A 19,727-nucleotide genomic window follows, 5' to 3' on the forward strand; every position below is an offset into this window, starting at 1 on the left:
ATATTGCAGAAACAGTTGTTGTTATAATTTATTGAGACTTTTGAGTTTAATTGTCATATAGCACAAATAACAACCAATTTATGTTTCTCACCAGCTTGCAGTGACATCTAGCCATGCAGATAGTTTTTCCTGAATCTTTTTTAGACTTTGACTCTGTCTCCGAGACTCCAAGATGTTCAAAACTCAGTACAAAGCAAATTTCAGTTAATTCTAAGCAGTATGCACTGAAGCAGGCAACATATGTTTATATGGAACACTGTAAAAAAATATTCCGTAGAAAAACAGAAAATGTCCTGGTAATTTTCTGCCAGTACATTTTCTGTTTTTTTACGGAGGTTTGACGGACCTTTCTGTAAATGATAAAACGGAAAATTCTGTAGATTTACAGTATACTCTCTGTACTATTTACGGACATTTCCTTCAGCTATAAAACAGAAAATTCCGTTTATTCACAGTATATTTTCTGTATCATTAACTGATATTTTCCGTTAATAGAAAAATTGAAATTTCTGTTTATATTACTATTTCCAAGCACTTCTTTTCACTGTAACTCATTAAATATAGTTCTTTATATCCTTAAACGTACATTTCTATGCAATTACAACCTAGTACACCATGTACTCAAAAATTCATAAATTAAAACTTAAATTAATTTGTGCTTCGTACACAACAACATTGGTACAATTAATGTTAAATATTCTTTTATTCTCCTTAACTCAAACACTATACTTAAATATAATGACAGCATCCATCTTGTCATAAAACTACTAAACAGCTGATACATGAACAAAATAATTCACAAGCTTTCAAATTTGAGCATTTTTATTTCCTTGAAATCAGGTTGCCCTCATGTAAATGTGTTTATTTACATTCATTCAAGTGGCTACCAAGTGTTTTCTTCAAACAGGACACCTGACAAACAAAAAATGTCATATTTAACGACATGTTCACATTTAATAATATCCAGAGTACCTTTTAGTTAGAATCACTGCCTTGTGGTAGTTTTGCCTCAGCCAAATGGTTAAGGTGTGGTTTACATCCATCTCTGTCCACTTATGATACAGTATACACATGTAGTCAGTTATAGCCAAACACCTTTGATTACTGAATTGCATTCACTTCATTAATGAAGTGAATGTAATTCACATTTGTGTGAACATTTGTCTGAGATTAACTCTTTGGGCTCTTTACCTTACAATATAACATACTTGAGTCAAAATTTGTTGACTGTTTAAGTGGTGCCACATGAATACAACTGAACAGATCTAAAGAAGATGTTCCTGAACTTTGGGTTTATTCGAACAGGACTGATGGATAACCACAGGACTTTTCCCCATATGATAACTACAACACATAATAAATTAAGACAGATTACTGTCCCAAACTTAAAGATAAAAGTGTATTTACGGGACTTGTTTTGTCAGTGAGGAGCAAAGTATAATTAGAAGTGCTTGTTCTGATGAAAAGTTAAACTGTAAACAGCAGCATAGTGAATAAGGATCTGTGTCCACGAATCCTCAGCAGTGACAACACTTAAACATCATAGTTCAAAATCCTTAATGCACACCTTTTTCTCCACGGTGTTCAAATTCTCTAAGCTGGTTAAGTAGAGGAAAAAGTCTGACATATTTCATGACCATTAAATGTTAGACAAGGCTCTGAAAACGAGGTTACAGTTACAAACAAAAACCTCTGCTTGTGCGCACAGACCCTAAATCACAACAAATAAGACAATAGTAAGACAAATTACTACAAAGTCTTGTTACCGCTCTTCATATAACAGTGTGACAAAGTCCTGAATGCAGCCTGCATGTTAGTACATCAAGGTCCATCTGAGCTTTAAGTAAAATACACTCAGCTTTTCCTTGGATTTTAAGAGTTGCTCAGTTCATACAGGAACTGCAGCAGTCGGGATTAACGTGTCGCTGTGTTGCTCCTCCAAGTCAGCCATTGAGACTAGTCGCAATTTATTCTGAGGAAAAAAAGAGAAACAACAAGACATTTTTAAAAAGTTTGTATTTTTATAATTTTTTTTTACCTAGAGCATAAACAACATAAACAAAAAAAGGATTAGGGCTGTGCGATATGACGATATATATCAGATTACGATATAAAAATGTCTATCGTTTCATATTATACACTATTCTTTGTTTTGTGGTGTTGCAAAATAAACTGTTTACGGCAATATTTTTTTCATGGTTTTGATGGTCACTGTAGTTGCTATATTATTTCTTAAAGTTCTCTCCTTCTCTTATACTTAAAATAACCACACTATGGACGGACAAGTGACTGTTTTTACGCGTACTTTCGTTACCAACTGTTACGACTGTGACCGTAATTGTGTGTGGATTTGAGTGTCTAGGTGCTCCTCCGGGTATGTTACGATTTGGCGTTGGTATTGTATTGTTTTTGCGTGACTGTTATGTGTTTCCTGTTTTATTTTGAAAGTCTGTGTTATTTTAGTGTGTTCAGGTTACGTTTCCCTGTCTCGTCAGTTCTGATTTGCCCCAGCTGTGTTTCCCTCCTGTTGTCCATTCCCTGATTGTTCCCTCCATGTATTTAAGCCCTGTGTGTCAGTTGTCATGGTCGTGATCTTTCCCCCCCCCCCCCCCCCCCGTTGTAAATAGTTTGGCGCCTTGCGTTGTAAATAAATATCATTTTGCTTTAAAGAAAATAGTGGTCGTTTTGGGATGATTTTTGTGGAAACCCGTACTAGTTTTTTCTTGTGTGTTTTTTTTTTACCTTATTTTTATTTTCCTTATTTTTATTTTCCTGCGTTGCACCCCGGTTGCCTAGGCCGGGGTGTAACATATGGGGGCTCGTCCAATCACTGTGGGGTCCGAGGACCGCTTCAGCCGTCCGCCGTCGCTGGAGGGTCCGTGGGACCGCTCCAGCCTTCATCCGCCTTCGCTGGGGGGGTCCGAGGGACCGCCTCAGCCTTCGTCGTCTGCTGGAGGGTCGGGGGACCGCTCCAGCCTCCATCAGTTTCATCTGCCTCCGCTGGAGGGTCCGTGGGACCGCTTCAGTTTTCATTTGCCTTCGCTGGGGGGTCCGAGGGACCGCCTCAGCCTTCGTCGTCTGCTGGAGGGTCAGGGGGACCGCTCCAGCCTCCATCAGTTTCATCTGCCTCCGCTGGAGGGTCCGTGGGGCCGCTGCAGTTTTCATTTGCCTTCGCTGGGGGGTCCGAGGGGCCGCCTCAGCCTTCGTCGTCTGCTGGAGGGTCCGTGGGACCGCTCCAGCCTTCATCCACCTTCGCTGGAGGATCCGAGGGACCGCCCCAGCCTTCGTCGTCTGCTGGAGGGTCCGTGGGACCGCTCCAGCCTTCATCCGTCTTCGCTGGAGTGTCCGAGGGCCCGCTCCGGTTTTCCGTTTCCACTGGAGGACCCGTCCAGTCATCAGCGTCGCCTGCGGGACGGTGGCCGGTGCCGTATGGGCTGGACATGGAACTTTTCATTTTTTCGTTGGGGTTGTATGTTTTAAATGTTTGTTTTTTTGGGTGGGGGGGTATGTTAGGTCTATGCTGGGTCAAGTGTGCTGCCTGTGCAGGTGTTTACCGATCACAACCCACTGGTGTTCCTTTCCCAAATGTGCAATTCCAATCAAAGACTTATGCGCTGGTCCTTGTTGTTGCAAGATTTTAACTTGGAGATCAGTTACAAGAAAGGGAAGGATAACGTATTGGCTGACACCCTGTCTAGAGCACTGTCTCCTTGAATTAAACATTTTGGGGTTAATGTTAATTCTTGGGTAAGGGGGTGTTACGACTGTGACCGTAATTGTGTGTGGATTTGAGTGTCTAGGTGCTCCTCCGGGTATGTTACGATTTGGCGTTGGTATTGTATTGTTTTTGCGTGACTGTTATGTGTTTCCTGTTTTATTTTGAAAGTCTGTGTTATTTTAGTGTGTTCAGTTTACGTTTCCCTGTCTCGTCAGTTCTGATTTGCCCCAGCTGTGTTTCCCTCCTGTTGTCCATTCCCTGATTGTTCCCTCCATGTATTTAAGCCCTGTGTGTCAGTTGTCATGGTCGCGATCTTTTTTTCCCCCCCCCGTTGTAAATAGTTTGGCGCCTTGCGTTGTAAATAAATATCATTTTGCTTTAAAGAAAATAGTGGTCGTTTTGGGATGATTTTTGTGGAAACCCGTACTAGTTTTTTCTTGTGTGTTTTTTTTTTACCTTATTTTTATTTTCCTTATTTTTATTTTCCTGCGTTGCACCCCGGTTGCCTAGGCCGGGGTGTAACACCAACAATGAGGATAAAACCATCGTGTGGCTCCGCCGTCCGCTTGTTTATTTTCCACATAAACCTTTCACAATAAAGCTCAAGTTTCTGTTGAGACTTTTCAAACTAAACTGAAATGATATACATTATTCTCAAACATAAAATTTCAGAATATGCATCAAACAAATGACCTCAAATAAAAACATCAAGTAACTATAAATGGCGCTTACAGTCACCACGCAGATGAAGGCACAGAGAATACCAGCATGGCCAGCAAGGATGAGGCAGAACCAGAAGGACCAGTCAAAAGAAATCGAGGACCTTATTGTTAAATGAGGGGCTACCTCTGTAGCATGGACATGGTTTGGTTATGAAAAGTCTGACACGCCCCAGAAAACTGTACTATGCAAATTATGCCACAAACTGGTCCCCACCACCACTCGAACACGACAAACCTCCTTAACCACCTACACAAGAATCACATGAAAGAGTTTCGAGAGAGTTTACGAATGAAAAGCAAAAAAGAGTCGTCAGGTGCTCAAAATAATCCTTAGACTCAAACGTTAGAACAGGCTTTTCCTTGCAGCACGCCGTCTAATAAATACTCAGAAAGAAAATGGCGGCCATTTAAACTCATGTCTAAAAATGTATAGTTTCATGCATCGGTCAAAACACTCGACTCCTGGTACACGACGCCCAACTGAAAACATTTCACTTAAGTCGAGTTGCCCGAGAATCACAGAATTTACAGAAAATGCACTATTTTGTGATATATATCGTTATCAGGAGAGATACGTCTTATATTGGGATATGAGACTTTGGTCATATCACGCAGCCCTACAAAGGATTATAATTCACGTAGAGTTGCATACACATAACACCATTCTGTTGCAACAAAAGCAGTTTATAATTAAAGTAACATACATACCTTGAAAAACTAAATCAACCACAACATTAAACTCACCTTGTGTTTGTAGAGAAGGTGATCAGGGTTTTTCTTCATTTCCTGAGACCAGCTGCTCTGGATCATCACCAGCTTGTATCTTCATCTTTTTTTTCACTCGGGGAAGTCTTTCCTTTTCTTGGCCATTGCTCTGCACTGGAAAACCAAAGTGTGTGATCAAAGGTGAAATAAGGGATATTTTTCCACTGCAGGACTTAAAGTGCTTCAAGTAGTGATAGCTGTTGATCCATTTCTCAAATAATCTGTAAGGATCTGGATTTTTAAGAAAGATACAAATATCTCTGCTTATATTTGGCTAAAAGCTTGATATAGACAAGGCATATAGAGCCCCTGCACACCAGCACTGCGCTTACATTATAGTTAAATCAAGAAATAGTTATTATTGATTTATTATTGAATTTTTTTAGTAATAATTTTTAGTATTTAATCACATTAGCACAGTGGGGTGACAAAAATATTCCACATACAAGAAATGCTGCTCAGCATTTCATAAATTACATTTTCAACAAATGTTGGAGTAAAAACACAGTTACAGGGAAAATGTGTCTGTCTGTAAATATTAACTAAACATTTCTATGTGCTACAAAATAGACATACTGTAATTGTAAATGTGCTGAGGTGAAACTATACTTTCAATAATTTTACCACTACAGTCTGTTAACCACCGAAATAATCTATGCTGGTCAGCTAGCTAAAAGTCTTTACTTTAGCAGCCCAAATCAGAGGCTAACATTAGCATTTGCTAGCGTCAGCCAGGAAGGTCTGAGGCTTAAACTAGGGTTAGTGTAACTTTGCCTGAAACCCTTTAAAGTGTACAGTAGAGCCAACTGTAAAACACAGGTATTGATACAGTACTTATTAGAGTCCTAGAATAATTTCTAGAACCATGAAGTTCTCACTTTCCCAGTTATCCACATCGCTGACTTTCGCTAATTAGCTAGTTAGCAGTCACAGCTGTGTAATACCCAGAGAGACACAGACAGCTAACTATAATATTTATGAAAACTGGTTCAGCCACTGAAGGGCAAAACTGGTGGTATCACAGTAAAAATTATTTTAACATTAATTAACATAAAGCTTAAGTCATGTTAAACCTAAATAACAATTATTTTAAAAAATGAGTCAGCAAAATATTCCTGACTTGTCTGGAGACAGCCGAAACCAGTTAACAAATAAATTAACAATTCTTTCTAAATAAAAACATGGAGTCTTTTGAAAAACATTATTTTAATAAAACGAAACATGAGTTTTAATACTTACCACAGAAATTTGAAGGCAGTTTCTCCAACTTCAGAATCCAAAATCCAGATGAAGCCTGAAAGAAGCCTAATGGCTGATCTTGCGCTTACTTTTCCCTCCTTTTCAGGTTCTTTTTCCAACAATGCATTGCAGTAGTTGAGAAATACAGAAAAATACCTGTAAATGACTAATACGGAAAATTCCTTCACGTTTATACAGTAGATTGTACTGTATTTTTACGGATTTTTTTTTACAGTGAATGATTTGCTTGATATTCCATGAGTATGCACCCATGAGACTGCTTTACGATAAAAGACAAAAACAAAAAAAAACCCCGAAAAAGTATGAACAAAAGTGTGTTTAACAGTTTTTTTCAAGAGTTCAAAATCCAGAAAAGTGTGACTACAGCAGGTGAAGAGGTTTTTGGATCGGGTGAATTAAAAGCAGTGAATCAGACAATGTAACAAGACTAACTAAATCCCATCTATTCTGTGCCTGAGTTTAATTTTACTTACATTACAATAATGGAAATTTCAGAAACACTATTTAAAATATTGATGAAAAAAGAGAATACTTAAATATCAAATTGAAGTAACTGCACTTAGAAAGAAAATCTATGAGCAGTAAGGAGTCTGACCTCAGGAGTTGACGGCTGAATGAAAACAAGGACCATCTGTACAGTGTCTCATTAAATGTGCAAGACCCCATCCTAATGGTGGGACCGGATGGGTACCTAGCTGCTTCCCTCACAGCAGCTTGCAGGTGGCAGAGCATCGAAGTCTGAATGGCATTCTTTACTCTGTTTGCCTTCTAAGTAGTCTTAAGGGTGGAGCGGAGCCTGGGAAGAACTGAAAGGGAATTAAGGATGAAGGCAGATGGTGTGAGATCTTGTAGGGCAAGTAGAAGTATGAAAGGTAATAAAAGGGAAAAGGCAGGAAGAGAAAAAGAGAGAAGGAGGTGCTGGAAAAAGGTGGAGACTACGAGGAAAGAGGAACGGAGAGAGGACGTCCTCAGTTCAGTTGTGAAGGCACTTCAGTCCTCTTTTTTTGATAGGGCAGGGAGATGTTTTAATGTCTCCACACATTTTTAAAGTAAAGGAGACAAGCTGTTTAGGACAATGGATGCCCTATCATAACTTCCCTTCAGCAGAAGGTGAGTGCATTTCTTTCATCTTTTTCTTTGTCTTTAATTGCAGATTTATAGTGAAAACTTTGCTTTGAGGTCACATTTCAATGTTTTAGTTATAAATGTGATGATTTATTTACTGCCGGAAAGTGGATGAAAGCTTTATGTGAAACAGATGAAAGACTTTAATAGGAGCATTAAGAGAGAGAGATTAAAGGCATGACTGTAATACTGATTTTAAATGGAAGTGAGATAGTAAACTTTTTAACTTGCAATCACTTATATTAATTATACACAGTTTCTAAAGGTCAACATATTATGATCTCATACCTACATGTATGTTAACACATAGCGCCTGGATGGACGTGCAAACATAAGTGTCTTTCATAAAATCAGCTTCTACCTGAGTTATAAAGAGCCGACTGTGCTGTGAATAAACTGATTATGGCAGCGCGCGCGCGCGCGCGCGCGCACACACACACACACACACACACACACACACACACACACACAGGGTGGAGAGAAACACAGAGAAATGCTTGTTTCTGTCACTTCCCACTTTCGGGGGTTGTGGCAGTCAGGTCAGAGTATTTCTCTTTCTGTGCGTTTTACAGCAACCAAACTAAATCTAACCAGCAGTCCAACAGCAATGAAACGAGGCCACGTGCTGTGGACTAGTAACAAAAACTCGCACTGAAGATAAAAGCATCAAGGTTTTCCTTCATGATTTTATCTCAGTTTCTTTTGGTGCTTTTTCTTTTTTTTTAATTTTTTTTTTTTATCTATCGACTTGTTTTTTGTCTACTTTATCTGCTGCTGGCACAGGTTTGTCCAGAGGTACACAATCGGCGTCCTTAGATCTGTGTTTGCTTTGATGTTTTACACGTACAGATTTTCTTTATACCTCTAACCAACTCTAGGCTAGGGGTATAAAATACATCATATTTACATAAAATACATCTTATTTTATAAGACACTTCAACCTTCAACAATCCCCTTAGATGTCAAAGGTCATTAGGAGGATTGTTTTTTCCAGCATTTTCTGATGGCAACTTTGTTTGAGGATTTGTTGCTGCATGTTTCAGGCTGCCGTTGGCCTTCGTATCCAGCTGCATTAACTTTGGTGAACTTCAGCTTATCTTAAAACTAGTATTTTCCCCTTCCCTAGCATTAGTTGTACTTTATATGGTGTTACACGTCAGTCAGCATGTTGGCCTTTGAATGTTAGTTAACTCCTAGCACTGCTTCACAGAACTGTGATTGCAGCTGTAGATGAAACTTGTACATGGCCATGTTACAGTGTTGTTTGGCCTTTTTGTGGTGCTGGCCATTAAATTAAGATGATAAGATGTTTTCATGAGTTGTAGGTGCATAAAGGTAAAAGACAGGTAATTTTATCGCATGGCTAGGTGGTTGCAAGGTAATATGATGGCATCATAACATTTCATATCGTTAAGGGCCGTCAGAGGGTTAAGATGTACTTGTGTGCCAACTTTAGCTGTTCAAGTTCTGATCAAGTAGATGGGACTAGATGAGTTAATGGCCAAAGAAGCAAACACACAGACAGATTTCTGTAGGAAGATACTGGAACCTTTGTACAACCACTAATGAAGGTTCATGTACCTCTTCTTCTTTTGACTGGCCCAATCAGAGGTCATCACAGCAGGTCATCTGCCTGTATCTAACCCCGTCTATAGCATCTTCCTCTGTCACACCAGCCATCTGCACGTCCTATTTCACTACATCTATGAAACTTTTCTGTGATCTTCCTTTTTTCCTCCGACCTGGCAGCTCCGTCTTCAACATCCTTTATCCAACATATCCCCTTTTCCTCCTCTGTACATATCCAGTCCATCTCAGCTTTGCTTCTCTAACTTCGCCTCCAAAACGCTCAACCTGAGCTGATCCTCTGATATGCTCATTTGTAATCCTGTCGATTCTGATCACTCCCAGTAAAAATCCTATCATTTTCAACTTTGCCATCTCTAGGTCTACCTCCTGTTACTCTAAATAGCCTAAGTGATTGAGAACAACAACTTAAAGTGGTATATTTTTCATTGTAGTGATTTTCAGCACTTCAAGACAAACAGATTTGTTGAAAACAAATGACCATCCAAACCACATGCCAAGATGCTATCTGAGGATATGAAAGAAGGGGACATCACAAGAAAAGCGGAGGACTAAAAGCCACATGTTTTAATTTATCTTTAGGAACAATGGGTCACTTGTCTTTTCCTAGATGCATCTTTAGCCTTAAGTGTTTAGGATTTCCTTAAAAGACAATCCACCATGTTCAAACGGTGGCTGATGGCCCTGGTGGCCCGTGTTGGCCTCATTGTGCTGACCCTCTGCTGTTGCGTGCTGCTGCTGTATCTCCTGGCCTGCAAACCTGTATCTCACGGCAGCCAGCAGTCTTTGCCATGGGCTGGAAGTGCCACCAGTAAGGAGAGGTACATGGCTTTACTGCAGGAGAGGGAAGACTCTCACAGACATTATATCAACAGCCTGACAAAGCAAATAGCCCAGCTGAAGGAAGCTCTGCAGGAGAGGACGCAGCAGCTTCAGGAGTCCCTGGATAAAGCTAAAATCAAAGGGATCCTACCTCAGGGTTTGGAGAGCCTGCACAAAACCCCAACGCAGTCTGATCTGAAGGTAGGACAAGAAAATAAATACATTTTGTGTGACATTATAGCTGTAGTAGTAAATGCTACATGATGTCCTCCAGGAGTTCTTCCGCTCCCAACTGAACCAGGCAGAGGTGAACTCAGGTGTGAAGCTGCCCAGCGAATATGCACTAATTCCTTTTGACACTTTCACCCTGCAGAGGTAAGTGGGACAGCGGCGCAGTAGGAGCCCCCCAGGAGCGCTGTGTAGCACTTAAATTTTACCTTATGTTGGCTGTTAAGTGGGGTTTTGTTTTTTCATCCAGCGTGTACCAGCTGGAAACAGGGCTGACCAGGCATCCAGCGGAGAGGCCTGTGAGAAAAGACCGCAGAGATGAGCTGATAGGGACTGTGGAAACAGCTCTGCATGTCCTGAATGGACCCAAGCATCACACTGACAACATCAGGAGAAAACACACATTCTCCCCTTCAGACTTTATCCAAGGTGAAAAAGACCTCAGGTTATTCATTCATGTTGTACACACAGATTCATACACTGCATTAATTTGTTTGCAGAGAGCTAAGAAATTGTAGGAAACTAGTGGCCCAATAAAACAGAATGCATATCATGATGCTTTCTTCTCCATCGCAGGGCTGACTCGCACAGAGCGGGACAGAGGAAGCATTTACGAGCTGACGTTTAAAGGTGACAGTCCACAGGACTTCACGCAGCTTGTACTCTTCAGGCCTTTTGGCCCCGTGATGAAAGTGAAGAGCGAAATTGTGAACACGCAAAACATCATCATCAACATCATTGTACCTCTGTCCAAGAGGGTGGACACATTCAAACAATTCATCAAAAACTTCAGGTAACATTTAGAAGTAAATTAACAAACAGGCACCCAGGAAACATACTCCACATGGGGCCACAGTGGAAAGACCCCAGTACTGCTCGGAAATGTGGTGAGGAGTTGCTCCACATTTCATGCTGGCTCCAGGGCCACAGTGGGCTTGGCCATAGAAAACCTATATAAGGGCCCCAAAGGGCAAAACTGCTGTGGGGCTTGTGTTTAGACACCAACTTGGGGTCCACGTGGAATAAGTGTGGGTTTGCCCTGGCCTCACAGCCCCACAGCTACCCACAGTGGGGAGATTTTTGCTGTACATCTGATCCCAGCACAGACATCTGGAGATACATCTGGAAACCAATAAAACTCATTGCCTCTTAGTAAGGAGACAATGCACAGATTTAAAGACGGCCCTAATTTTAAAAAAGGTCATTTTCAGCTCAGTTTCATTGAAATTTTCCCACATTTGTTCATATGTCTGTTTCATTTAGAGAGGTATGCATCCAGCAGGACGGCAGGGTTCATCTCACCGTGGTCTACTTTGGTCGAGATCAGATAGACGAGGTAAAAGCTGTGCTGGACCAGACCACTAGGTATGTACAAACCATTTCATAGTTCACTCATCATCTAATTTCTAATATCTCATCTCTAATACTGATCGCTTGCAGATTAGTCCAGAGTTGTCTATAACACTTAAATTTGCAGGAGTTGGAGATTTTTGCATCAATCAGTTATAGTGAAATTGTGACGAGACTCTACAGATCTATGACTCTCATGATAATGTGCACTTGCAAGAAAAATATTAAACTCCCGTTGTCTCTTCAGTCTTAAGAAATGTGTCTGTGCTCGGGCACGAGTGTTTAACGGCTGCAGGCAAACAAAAATAAGTCCTGTGAGGCTTCTGCACCTCCAGGGATACACACATGCTGTGGCTGTGCAGGCTATTGTGGTGTTATCATCACAGCTTGTACATATATATCCGCAGGCTGCAGAAATATTAAGACTAATCAAACATCCACGAAAGTCCTCCTGTTTTCTTTTTCCGTCTTTCCCCTCAGAGAGACTCGGTTCAGGAGCTTCACGTTGATCCAGCTGAATGAGGAGTTTTCTCGCGGCCGGGGCTTAGACGTGGGTGCCAGGGCTTGGAGGCGCAGCCAGAACATTCTGCTCTTCTTCTGTGATGTTGACATTCACTTTACAGCTGATTTCTTAACTTCCTGTCGTCTCAATGCAGAACCTGGTGAGATTCCCGACCCCCCAAGTGGTTCCTGCAATCATGAATAAAATAGCTTAATGAGAAACTACAGCTGATGGAGCAGATAAAATCAGTTCCGTGGGTGTTATTAAATATTGTGGTTGATTAGATCTCAGGCTGAAGGTGAGCGCTTTCCTTTGAGCTGGTCTGTAAAGTCATCAACATGCAATATAAACTGTTAAACATTTTCAAGGACAGAGTAGTAAGTTCTCATATAAGGTAAACCACAGGTTCTACTTACAATGGTTACACTGATTTTTATGCAAACGGGAAGACCTGTCACCCGACAGTCACCTTGAAATGCCTCGAGGCACTTATTTAGCTCCACTTAGAAAACTGCATGTATAGAATCACAAGTCAAATCTGGTAAAAGGTTTACTGACCCAATTAATATTTAAAAATGAATTTCCCCTTGAAACTTAACACTTCTTTGACTATCTTTGTGGTTTCAAAATTGCCCCACAGTTCAGTAAGGAGAGATCCCTTTGCAGAAGTGAACATGATTTACTAAGATAGAGAAATTAATTAAAGTATTTGGTGATTAGACTTAGATGACCCATCATCTAAGAATCAGGTCTCTCACATCATCTCACAGAATCCCAGCAGTGCTAGGATTTAGCACAGGTGGTGAAAATTAAGACTGAGGCTTGAATGGAGCTCTGACTGAGGTGTCTGTGAGGTGGAGATGGGGAGGAGGTGGGTTGCATGAGAGTCTGGCGGGGATGATAGCAGTGAGCAGAGATTTAAGCCACGGAGAGTAGAGGCTGATCGACTCAAAGAAGATGAACAAGAAGATGACTGGACTGGAGTAATGAGTAATGATGTCAGTATTGAGCCTGACAGTGTGGGAAAGTGGTAGTGATCTAAAGACACAGAGACACGGGGCCTAACGCCCAGGAAAGCCAGCAGATGAGTGATTACAGATCCTCCTTATTGAACTTATGCATGAGCTTCATTTTTAGTCTTACTGGGACACTTTTTGCCACTGTTAGCAAATTTCTGTTCAACTAGGTTTTTGGGTGGTCTCCAAAAAGCTTACCTGCGCCATGTGACACTTAAATAATTTGCTCTGTTGAGCAGGTAGAAAGAATATCTTGCATTTTTGGATAGAATATAGGTAGATTATTGTGGCTGAATGCAAAAAAATAAACTGCCACTGTACTGTGTCAGCCAACAACATTAAATTCTAATTTCTATCAGTATCTTTAACACCTCGTGGTGTGTGATTATTAGCTGATGGAGACTCAGTGTCACATCTGCTCTTGCTGCTATGCAACGAGCAGCACGGTCCTGGCCTCATAAATTATGGCCCAGCTCCACTGAACAGGCATCTGCCAGAGCCAGCATGCTACAGGTGTCTGCACTGTCTGTTCTGAAAAATCACATGGGCACAGCTATCAAACAAGAAGAGGCAATAAACAGGTTAAGGTAAATAGGTTTGAAATTTAAAAAAATGGTAAATGGCCTGTATTTGTATAGCGCTTTACTAGTCCCTAAGGACCCCAAAGAGCTTTACACATTCAGTCATCCACCCATTCACACACTGGTGATGGTAAGCTACAGTACATTGTAGCCACAGCCACCCTAGGGCGCACTGATAGAGGCGAGGCTACCGGACACTGGCGCCACCGGGCCCTCTGACCACCACCAGTAGGCAACGGGTGAAGTGTCTTGCCCAAGGACACAACGACCGAGAATGTCCAAGCCGGGGCTCGAACCGGCAACCTTCCGATTACAAGGCGAACTCCCAACTCTTGAGCCACGATCACCCCATATCTAAAGTTTTTTAGATAAAAAAATTTTTTGTTCATCGATTTGGCTAATAAGGACAAGATTTACAAACGTTGACCTTTGGAGATTCATAAGCTCTGCTGGCAAAATTTCATTTTTTTTTATCCACCGTGTAAGTAACAGTCAGCTTATACGGGTGTTAACTTTTAGTAAATAAATGATTGATGAATAGTCATTACTGTCATTTTGGGGGGTAACAGAACTCGTGTCTGCTTTGAGAAATATGAAACTTTTTAGATTTTGTCTCAGTCTTTGTGGCATTTCTGATATTTCTGGAAGTTTGTTAGCAGTCTCTTATTATAGCACTGAAGTGTGATTCTCTGGAAATTGTGTTCTTTCATTTCTTTGTTCAGGCTTGCTGGTTATCGCTTCCCATACCAACCACACAGTTCTATTCTTTTCACTCCAATGAAACCCTCTGTTGCTGCCAGTAAAGAAAAATCCATCTCTCCCCTCACTGCCAAAGTTTTTTTTTTTACAGCAAAAAACCGAGAGTGAGAGAGACCCACCGGTCACCAAGTGTTAAAAATAGAAAATGTGCATGCTACAGCTTGAATCATTAGGTGAAATATTAAAATCATTGTTTTATTAGTGTTTTACACTTCCTGTTTTTTGTTTGTAGAAGTGTGACATGTTTGGTGATGGATGGTAAAAGGCTGCACAATCAGATTACTAAGAAATATTCTATTCTTTGTAATATTACTATTACTACTATATTACAATTATTAAAGCAGATCACATTTTGAAAAGATTGTTATATAATTAGGATTACTTAATTATCTCTTTACAGATGGTCAGTTTTAAGATTATGAGCTGCTTCAAGAAAAACCATCTTCTTGAACTTTGTTGTGGGGGTTTATTTATTTCCATACAGAGTGCAGGAAATTCATTGTTTGAGTTCAAAGTAATATTTATATGAGCTTATTTAAATTAGATTACATACTTTTGTTATACTCTATGCTATATAAAATGCACATTAAATGACTGTAAATGTTTTAAAATAACCTGTCACAGGATTCAGTGTGTCTGTTTAAACTGTTCTTGTAGGTAAGAGAGTGTACTACCCAGTGCTCTTCAGCCAGTACAACCCATCTATCATCTACAGAAATCAGACGCTCTTGCCTTCACTTCAGCAGCAGCTGGTAGGTTAATACAACACACAAACAGCTCAGTTACAGCAAATGTCATCCAGAGGTGATTTCTGGCTGCTCCTCTTCCCTCAGGTGATAAGGAAGGAGAGTGGATTCTGGCGTGACTTTGGGTTCGGCATGACATGCCAGTACAGGTCTGATTTCATCAACATAGGTAAAGACAGATATATTAATTTCATGTGAAGGAACACAATAAAGTTAAATGTTACTGCTCAACTAAACATAAGCCTTTAAAAAAAACCTAAAGTTCAGGGTTAACAAAACCCCTCGAATTTATTCACAAGAAACCCCTGCAAAATGTTTTTCTTTTAAATATGTTAATTGTTAATTTTTATCTTTTAGTTATTTATTTAAAAATTAGAATTGTTTCCTTTTTACTGCCAAATGACTTTGATTTGGTAGCCTCAGGCAGTGGAGCATTACAAGATAGCAAACCAGAGATTTTTACATAGTAATATAGTAAAAATGTCAAGTTCACTTTTATAGAATGTTAGAAAAACAGGTTCAATATTTTAGGTTAGATATTTCTTATACATATAATCTGCTGAGGAGCTTAACTGCTTTTCATTTATGTTAAAATAATCAAAACTGAACTTTACCTGATTAACCAGTTAATTGACCAGTCAGCTTCAGATCTGCTTTAAATTTTGGTTGATTGGGCTGTTAAAAAACGACAGTCATGGGCAGTAGAAGTCAAATTAATAGCAACTTCTTGATTTAATCCAGCCTTGGGATTTTATCTCCTGTCAGGTGGTTTTGATCGCAGCATCAAAGGTTGGGGCCTGGAGGACGTGCACCTGTACAGGAAGTACCTTCACAGTAAGCTGATGGTGATTCGCTTTCCAACTCGCAGCCTTTTCCATTTGTGGCACGAGAAGAGCTGTGCAGATGAGCTTCCTCCAGACAAGTACAAGATGTGTATGCAGACAAAAGCCATGAGCGAAGCTTCGCACAGCCAGCTGGGGGAGCTCTTCTCCAAACAAGAGATTCAGGTTCACGCTCAGAAACAGATGAAATGAGGAACTTCATGAGAGAAGTTAGTTTATATAATAAAAACATTATAATTCACTGATAAAGAGGATGTTTTGTGATGAGATTCATGTTATGTTTTGTGTTGATAAAACTGAGACATCTTATCTGCTTGTCTCCTGTGTGTTTTTTCCTTATCTAATAAGTTTCTTTCGGCGTGGTTACTGTAAGTTTCTTCAGCAAAAGACGCGATGACAAAAAGCATCTGTTTGTTGAAAGGACATAAAGAACCTGAATCACATGTTTCATTTGAGTTTTTTAAAGCAAATATATATATATATTTTTAAATTATTATTATTACCAATAAAACACTTCTATAGACTCTCTCTTAAGATTTATTTTTGGGCTTTTCAGAATTATTTGACAGTTCAGCAGTGAAGCGTAGACAGGAGAGCGCTGGGGAAGACACACAGGATATGGGTGCTGGTCAGACCCAGCCCACTCTATGGCATACAGGCACCTGCTCAACCAGTGACCTAAACTGCTGCCTAGCACAAGCTGAACTGCCAGCATTAACTGTGTCTTTGTTTGAAATATTTCATTTTTCTCCTCATCTTTTTTTTCCCTCGATTTTTTGAGTTTGGCAAACAACTTTAAGGTGCTTTGCCACTTTCTTCTGATCTTTTTTCTGATCTTTCTTACTTAACCATCTTAAAAGGAAAGAAAAAAAAGGAAAAACAGGGTTTGTAATTAAGAGTTTTGCTAGTTAAACAGGATTAACAGATCAAAACATTTTATTTTATCCAATGTTTTGCAAAACAGGGAAACCAAAACATGAAATATATCACAAATAGTATTAAGATAAATTATAGGCAACTTAACCTGACTGAGGGAGAAAACCCCCCAAAACAAATATGAGAATCGATGAAGTCTATGAAAGAAATTCATACTGCAGACTGCTGTCATATCCAGTTATGGCCCCATTTGATTATGGTCAGATCCAAAGGCCCTGGTGCTATAACCACTGATCTCTGTGGCCTGTTCATGAAACAGATCTGCTCTCTCTCTGGTCCTCATTTGCCACACCTTATTGCCATAGCTGAACAGCATTCTATTTTGTGTGGTTGCAGGAGTATTGCTGGTCAGTGTGAACTTCACGTGATCTTAAAAGATGAACCATGGGAAAACTGTCAGACCTGTTCTGCTCTGTTTAGCTAAACTTCCCTATTTGTTGGGGGAAAGGTTTATAAACGTTTATAAGGGTTTTCTGCAGTTTCACTTACCTTTTTCACGACGCTCTGCATTTAATCAGTAACAATGAGAAACACCCTGTTTCAGAATGACACTGAAAAACTAGTTCATCCATTTATTACTTCTTGGCTGGACTACTGTAATTCATCATTATCAGGATGTCCTAAAACTCCCCAAAAAGCCTTCAGTTAATCCAAAATGCTGCAGTAAGAGTACTGACAGGGACTAGAAAGAGAGAGCATATTTCTCCTCTCTTCATTGGCTCCCCGTTAAATCCATGTTCAAATTTAAAATCCTTCTCATCACATACCAGATCTTGATTAATCAGGCTGCATCTTATCTTAATGACCACATCATCCAATTAGAGCACTTTGCTCTCACACTGCAGGCTTGCTTGTGGCTCCTAGAGTATTTAAAAGTAGAGCCTGAGGCAGAGCATTCCGCTTTCAGACCCCTCTCCCATATCCCGCTTCTAGTTTGGATTCAGGAGACAGAAATCGCCTCTACTTTTAAGTTTAGGCTTAAAACTGTCATGAATCGCTGTGCGGCAGGCAGGAGTTGGACCCAAAATGCAGGACTCAGACTCGGGGAGGTGAACTCAAAACACAGCTTTATTTGCTGGTAGAACAAACATACAAACTAGACTAAACTGGGAAACCATAAACTAAGAACTCACAGGGAGACACGGGGAGATCCACACACAGCATGAGGGACGACGTCACGCCGAACAGAGGGAGACGCAGACAGAAATACACAGAGGGTAAACGAGGAAAGTTTGAACACACGGGGAACACAGGTGACACTGATAATCATAACGAGACAGGGCGGGTGTGAGAGTCACAAAGTAAACAGGAAGTGCACAGAGGTTCAGACAGGAGGAGAGAGAGAGCACGGGGAAAACAGACATAACGGGCTGGGGAAACATGGAATAAAACATAAGGAAAGACGAGGGCTCACAGATACACAGAGGGGCACACAGGGGTAAAAGCCATGAAGGGAAAACACTTAGGGAACAACACAACAGGGCAACTCAGAAAACATGGCCTAAATAAGGAACAAAATACAAACATACAAGAAAACTAAGAACACTGGGCCAACATGGCCCAGGACCATGACAGTACCCCCCCCCTCAAGGGCTGGCTCCCGACAGCCCAAACCCGAAAAAACAAAAACCAACCCACCCAGGGCGGGAGGCGGGGGACCAGGACGGAGGGACCAGAACGGGAAACAAAAACAAACAACAGAAAACACAGGAGCACATGACTATAGTCCAAATAAGGTTCAGGGGGCCGACCCAGAGCCCACAGGCACAAGAGTTCACGGGTCACACGGTCGGGGGGCCGACCAGGTGGGTGGCACAGGTGACAGAGCTGGTCCGGAGGCCGGCCGTGCGGAAGGCAGCGGCGATGGCGAAGGGGGGGGACGACGACGGAGCAGTTCAGGGGGCCGACCGCGCGGAAGGCAGCGGCGGCGGCGAAGGAGACGACGGAGCAGTTCAGGGGGCCGACCGCGCGGAAGGCAGCGGCGGCCCTCCAGTCTCAGGCGTGCTGGCCATGGCCTGGTGGGCACAGGACCAGACGAGGCAGGACCAGACGGTGGCGATGCGGGGGCCGGACCAGGCGAAGCACAGGCTGAGGCCGGACCAGACGAGGACGAAGACTCGGAGGCCGGACCAGACGAGGACGAAGACTCGGAGGCCGGACCAGGCGAGGACGAAGACTCGGAGGCCGGACCAGGCGAGGACGAAGACTCGGAGGCCGGCCCAGGCGAGGACGAAGACTCGGAGGCCGGCCCAGGCGTAGCAGAAGCACAGGCCGGCCCAGGCGTAGCAGAAGCACAGGCCGGCCCAGGCGTAGCAGAAGCACAGGCCGGCCCAGGCGTAGCAGAAGCACAGGCAGAGGCTGGCCCAGGCGTAGCAGAAGCACAGGCAGAGGCCGGCCCAGGCGTAGCAGAAGCACAGGCGGATGCAGCCGGACCAGGCGACGACGAGGCGGTCGCAGGTGGCGGCTGGACAGGCTCCTCGGGCCCTCCAGCTGATGCGGCGTGAGGCTGAACGGGCCCCTCGGACCCTCCAGCTGACGAGGCGTGAGGCTGGACGGGTCCCTCGGACCCTCCAGCGGAGACAGGAGGCTGAACGGGCCCCTCGGACCCTCCAGCGGAGACGAGGAGGTGCTGGCTGGGCTCACTGGAACCCCCAGCGGACGAGGTAGATGGCGACACGGGAGCCGCGGAGTGCTGGATGAGCTCATCCGAGCTTCCAGCAGGAGCCGATGTAGAGCCAGAGAGAATTGGGACCCCGGGCTCAACGTTA

At 42.1% G+C, this 19,727-nt stretch overlaps 1 protein-coding gene and 1 long non-coding RNA gene across 2 annotated transcripts; one reads left to right on the top strand and one right to left on the bottom strand.

Annotated features, from left to right (window-relative positions):
• Window positions 1–917: 917 nt before the first annotated feature.
• On the bottom strand, window positions 918–6,678 carry LOC113034327 (uncharacterized). Its single transcript, XR_003274158.1, has 3 exons — window positions 6,445–6,678; window positions 5,185–5,319; window positions 918–1,972 (listed from the first exon to the last, which is right to left on the bottom strand). It is a non-coding gene; the product is annotated as an uncharacterized LOC113034327 (long non-coding RNA).
• A 703-nt stretch (window positions 6,679–7,381) lies between these two features.
• csgalnact1b (chondroitin sulfate N-acetylgalactosaminyltransferase 1b) lies at window positions 7,382–16,287 on the top strand. The gene is made up of 10 exons (XM_026188665.1): window positions 7,382–7,575; window positions 9,612–10,200; window positions 10,274–10,374; window positions 10,478–10,656; window positions 10,804–11,020; window positions 11,491–11,592; window positions 12,058–12,239; window positions 15,093–15,187; window positions 15,269–15,350; window positions 15,947–16,287. The coding sequence occupies exons 2-10, from the start codon at window positions 9,838–9,840 to the stop codon at window positions 16,213–16,215; spliced, it is 1,590 nt and encodes a 529-aa protein (XP_026044450.1). The 5' UTR covers window positions 7,382–7,575; window positions 9,612–9,837; the 3' UTR covers window positions 16,216–16,287.
• Window positions 16,288–19,727: the final 3,440 nt, after the last annotated feature.

This window comes from Astatotilapia calliptera, chromosome 12 (genome assembly GCF_900246225.1).
Source record: "Astatotilapia calliptera chromosome 12, fAstCal1.2, whole genome shotgun sequence".
Taxonomy (NCBI): domain Eukaryota; kingdom Metazoa; phylum Chordata; class Actinopteri; order Cichliformes; family Cichlidae; genus Astatotilapia; species Astatotilapia calliptera.